General features: G+C 29.6%; 1 protein-coding gene across 9 annotated transcripts in view; it reads left to right on the forward strand.

Moving 5' to 3' along the window:
* LOC107445069 (endoribonuclease Dicer) overlaps positions 1 to 2648 on the forward strand; it is a 40332-nt gene extending 37684 nt beyond the window's left edge. For all 9 annotated transcript variants that reach the window (XM_071185472.1, XM_016059389.3, XM_071185471.1 and 6 more), the window contains 2 exons: positions 624 to 696; positions 2266 to 2648. In XM_071185472.1, coding sequence (XP_071041573.1) covers positions 624 to 696; positions 2266 to 2419 — 227 coding nt within the window. In that variant the 3' untranslated portion in view covers positions 2420 to 2648. The remainder of the gene's footprint in view (positions 1 to 623; positions 697 to 2265) is intronic.
* The last annotated feature ends 3352 nt before the right edge of the window (positions 2649 to 6000 follow it).

Here is a 6000-nt window from a genome sequence, read left to right on the forward strand (position 1 = left end):
ACTGATCTTTTTTTAACACCTATCTTTCATTTTTTATTTCTTAAAACAAAAATCAATCTGTTATACAGAGATGATTGTGCTTGGGGAAAAATTCGGAAATCCAAAGTCCAGAAGTTTCAAGAAATTATCAGTCACATTTATAAATAAAAATTCTTGTATATTTTATTTAAAAATATTAGAATACTAGAATTTATACTTGCTTTGCATCTCTTTCATTTGTAAATATTTTTTCTGATTGAATAATAAATGTGTAATAATAATAAAGATAAAAGTAAACTTATACATAATTATACATTCAGATTATGCTGTATATAATTTATTTAGAATTTCATGTTTTGAAAATATCATTGATTTAAATTTATAAAGACATTACTTTTTGAAATGCTTCATTAATGATTTTACTCGAAAAATTTTCAGGATTTTTGAGTTGGGCTCACAATCACCCCTGATAGTAATCTGTTCCTTTTTATAATCACGAGAAAAGTAATAATGTATTGTTTTACTTATATTGTTAATCTTAAAATATTTTTAAGATGTGCTATTTTAATTATTAAGAGCATTTAATTTTCAGCTTAAAAAAAAGTATATATTAACTAACTGTAAGTTTATTTTTACTTGAATAGATCATCTTACAGAATATGTTCCAAAGTCTCCCATCAGGGAATTATATGAAATGGAGCCCAAGTTGATGTTTGGGTAAGTGGGCAGTTTTCCCCTTTTTGATTTATAATCTCATGCTACAGAAACATGCAAATCTCTCTTACAGCTTTGATCATGTTCAACTGTATTATATAATTCTAGAAGTTGAAGGGTTATCCCTCAAACAACCTCATCCTTTTCAAGTGTGGTATATTATTTGAATTCAATGAAAAAAGGGCATTTTCGCCATAATGGTTTCTAAGAGAACTTTTAACTGTGTGACTTTATCTGCTCTTATCATAGATATTCATACCTACAATCATGTGAAATATTAATTAAAATATTTTATTTGCAGTTTTAGCTGAATTATTTTTAAATATAAGTGAATATTTTTTTTATATTGAATGGCTATGAGTTTTTATTTTTTAATCATTAATATTTCTTATATGAATAGTTTAAGATGCTGTAATTATATATTTAAAATTTTTATATTATGTTAAAAAGTATTAACATTCTTCTTACAAGAATAATATTAGCCTTTCTCAATCTTTTGGAAATTTCTAAATGTTATTCTTTCATCAAAAATAACACGTATCTAACCAAGTTCCAAGTTTAAATGAAGAGTTGGGCCTGTCCGAGGTGCAAGCCTTGTGAGAGGCTGCATAGAGCGCTGAGTAAACGTTTGGGTGTAGAAGTGTGGTAAGGCTTAAATCAGAGCTCGAAAAACCGCACATCCGCCTGTCCTCGGCGGTCAAAAATTCCCTGTGGACAACAAATTTCTCGAATCCAACGTCTGCCCGGATGGCCATTTTCCCACTAATGTTCGTAATACATTTTCAATTTTTGTTATCTTACAAGAGTTCAGCACCTCACTTCTAAAATGATCCTCAATTCTAGAAATCCTGTTGATTCCTTCGTCAGGCCAAATGCGCATGCTCACGAAATCGGTAAACAAAAGAAAAGTTGATCTGTGCATGTGCATTTGGACAGGTCTAACAAGAAGCGTTAAATGCAATTATGAACATCTACTTAAATGAAAAAACCCTTTCACATTTTTGTGCAGAAACCTCTGTAAATCATTGGCTTGATTGTGGAACTGGCTAACGTCATATTTGTTTCATTTAAGAAACGAAGTACCCTCAGATAAATTGACCTTTGTCGTTTTAATTATTTCATAAAAGAAATACTAGGTTACTATTAGTAACCTAGTATTTCTTTTATTACTGTATAATGTAATCCTAGTATTTGTAATCCTAGTAACTACTAATTCATTGTGCAATTTACATAAATATTTGTAATAAATAAGAGGAAATTACATTTTTATTTATTTAGAAGCTACGGGTTAGTTTCAAAGCAGGACGGGTACAATGTTGGACAAGCCGTCCTCGGGGACGGGTAAAATTTCTAAGTTTTTTCAAACCCTGGCTTAAATTAAAGAAAAAAGCTTTTCTATGATCCTATTTTTGCCTTTCTAAAAGCTTTTTTTTTTCTCCCTTGCTCATTGAAAATAACAATTGAGACATGCTTAATTTCCTAAAATAAATTAGATTTACGCATCAAAACTGTTTTTGAATTTCTGATGCTTTTGTAATGTAAATGTATGGTAATGTATTGTGTTTCTTACAGGAAACCTATCAATCTAAAGACTGGCAAAACAAAGATTGAAGTATTTTTACCAAATGGCAATAAATATGATGGAGTGGGTCCCAACAAGAAAGTCGCCAAAAGATCAGCAGCTAAAAGGGCGCTGGCAGATATGAAGAGGATGGATTTCTGTTAAATTTCTCTCGTGCACTCAACACAGTGATATTATTAAACATTGTTTAAGCTTTTGAATTATATTTTATGAAATATTTTTAAAGCTAAAAATATTTTTTGTACCTTTGTTACTGTATTTTTACTATTGTGAGTTATTATTTAAATAAATGTTTTGAAAGTGAGTCCTGTTAAAATTTATGACTCAGCAACAAATGCCTCTGATCATAATAAAATAAATTGAATTAATCTAATTTTTGTTTTGTTTTCATTCAGAAAAAATAAACAATTTTTAAGCATTTTTTACAATCACATTAGTATATTTTCAGTGGAAAAAAAGTTTTTTAAAGAAGCCATTTGATGCATAACCTGCTAAAAGTGTCAGCCATTCCTCTATTGACTCTTCTAGTACACCTTAAACTTGGGAAAGAAGCATATTCCTCTGCAAAATAAATCTTCTGAATTGTCCATTTTGTCTTGCAGGCAAAATTTAAATAAATTTTGTATGAATGAAAAATTCCTCATGTATTAATGGTAGAAAATTGCTATGTGCCATTCTGCATTGATCCAGGTTTAGCTCTTTTTTTTTTTTTTTTTTTTTTTTTTTTTTTTTTNTTTTTTTTTTTTTTTTTTTGTCAATGTTTTTCCTATATTATGATAATTTATTTTTTTTCACGTAAAATGTTCTTCTTTTTGATTTCTCAGACTATTTTTTTTTTTTTACTTGCAGAAAAATATTTTGCGACAAATTACTCAAAATTTCGTAGCTGTAAATATAAATTTTTAACAATTGTTTGTTCGTAAATGTTTTATGTGCAACGAATAAAATTTTCTATTTATTTCCAATCCCTGTGGCAGAATTTTTTTTGGACTTTCTGCGACAAACCTCTCTAGCACTATTATCTTTCTGCAAGATACTTTTAATAATAACTGATATACATGTTATTAATTACATTTAAAGTAACAGAAACATTGTATTTACAAAAAAAAAAGCCTATTTGGATGCAATAAAATTTTATGCATTTTTAAAAAAAATTAATATGGAGGATTTTTTTTTTATTCTAATATCGTGGGCGATATTCTCACATTTTGTAAAAGAAAAACACACTACTTTTTTTGCATTTTGTAAATATCATCACATGAAGAAAATATATATATAAATCGTAAAAACAGAAAACCAAATTTTTTTTATTTTTCCTAAATAAGAAAAAGAAAAATCTTGAGCATTTCTTCCCTGTCTGATACATGAAAAGGGCATCTTTTGAATATAATAGTGGATTAAAAACTTTTTTAAAACATTTCTGCAGAAAAGAAATCCTTAATTTTTGACTTTCTAAAGGAAAATTCTTTCTCCAAGAACTCTTGTAAAGTTCTGCGTCAAGGTTTTATATACACTTTCCAATTCATATTTAGAAAAATACCGATAAAATTTAAATAAGATGCAACTGTCTTAATTTTACAAAAAAACAATGCAGAATATTGACTTCAAATTTCTTCATTTTAACGCTATTATATCTATATATACTTACATGGTAACCTGTAGGGCCACATTGTGGGCCCCTTATTAAACCTATAATCGAAACTGTGGTAGGCTTCACGTATCACCATGGACTGGATGGTAGACCAGACAAGTATGTTCTCTGCTGGAGGGAGGGGTCCTGGGTTCTAATCCCAGGGACGGACAAATTTCCAAAAATTTTCTTTTTTTTTTGTTGTTTATTTTAAATTATATTATTTTTTTAATGTGTTTTTCGATATTCTGGAGGGTCTTGCATGTAGGAAAGTTGGAAAATCAGTTTATTTGCTCTTTTTCGACTTCTTTTGTAACATTTTGGATATTCTAGCATGCATGGGGTGTTTTCTGTGTTTGAAATCCAGCAAAGAAAGTGTAATGGAATAATAAAAAGAATGAATAAAAAAATTGAATGGCGCGAGTAAGGTTTAAATTTCGAGACCCCCTAGCTCCTTTTAATATCAAGGTATAAATTTCAAACTCGGACCCTAAGTAGGGGGCTATGGTTTAAACATGGCTGAAGAAGAAAAGTTTTATAGGCCAATTAGGGGGTCTCAGTGGGGCCCTAAAGGTATATTGCGAAGATGAGAGGAGAGAGCTTTTGAAGCGAAACTGTGGTAGGTTTCACGTATCACCGTGGACTGGATGGTAGGCCACCAGACAAGCAAGTTCGCTGCTGGAGGCAAGGCCGGATTTACGTATAAGCTGTAGCTTGGAGCCCCGAGGTGACAAGGGCCCCCAGATCCTACTTTCCCCCCTCTTTTTTTTAAGTTTTATTCGGAGCTGGGGCTCTCCGAACCCCAAATAAATATAATAAATATAAATAAATGACTGATAATGACATAATAAATGTAAATAAATAAATGACTGAACAAAACAAAAAACTTCGTTGTCATTAGTAGGGAACAACATATCATCTTTCAAGCAATTTGAATATTATTAATTTTTATAAATAAGGAATTTTTTAGTTTAAAACGTAAAAAAGTTTTTTTTTTGCCCCATCATTCTATCATCAGACTATTTAATATCTGTTTCTAAGGATCAGAATTCCCTTTTATTTTACTTTAAAATTGTACAAATGATATATTTAATGCTTTCGTGTGATATGCAGCAGTTTTAAATAGCACTTTAAAATATTTAAAAAAAGAAAAATTGTCAGATCAAAAAAAAAAAATAAATAACTATTACTTTTGAATTAGAATTTAAATAACTACACACGTTTGTTTTGCTATCTCATTCTATTTATATAGCATTATTTAGAGTAGACAGTTTCGTGTGGGTGTGATGATGACGTAATAAAAGAGGCATACAAAAAAAGCAAATTTCATTTCAGTTAAATACCTCAATATCATATTTTTAAACTTCTCGAAAATATAGTAAAAGAGGTATACAAATTAACTGTCGCAAACAAATTAATATTAAGTAAGAACGAAACAAAAATGATATCGAAGTATGCTGAATCACTAATGAGACCGGGATGAAAGACATCGAAACCTATTTGATTGAATTGTATAACTAGAAGGTGATTCTGAAATCTATCAGGCTTTAATTTCAAAAATTCTGAAATCTATCAGGCTTTAATTTTTTTTTCTGTCACAAAATTAATCAGTAATTAAAAATAATAAATTCATTAGATTTCAATATTGGTTCTGTTTTTTCGTTGATTAAATGTTAAACATTAACAGATATTTGTCTTTTAAAACATTTCATTCTGTAATAAGATAATTATTCTACAATTGTAATTATCTAAAACTAATTGCTAATTGATATGAAGCTTTAGTGTGTTCCATTGATATGTTAAATGCTCGTATTGGCTGGATGCCCGGGACAGTTGCTCTTTCACATCCTAGCCACTATAAACCATATAGAGCAGAGCTGATACTTTAAACCCGTAAGACATTTATTCTCTCTGATATTTAATAGACCCTTTAATGGATGGGTGATCGTGTAAAGCTAAGGGTGGTGGCGGTAGTAGTAAAATTGCTCTTTCAAGATTTCCGGGTTACTGCTTCTGATATATTTTTACGCCGCAGATTGAAAAAACGCGCCATCATATTATTGCATGATATCTTTTGCAGTATTTCACATGTACC

This window comes from Parasteatoda tepidariorum, chromosome 9 (assembly GCF_043381705.1).
Source record: "Parasteatoda tepidariorum isolate YZ-2023 chromosome 9, CAS_Ptep_4.0, whole genome shotgun sequence".
Classification (NCBI taxonomy): domain Eukaryota; kingdom Metazoa; phylum Arthropoda; class Arachnida; order Araneae; family Theridiidae; genus Parasteatoda; species Parasteatoda tepidariorum.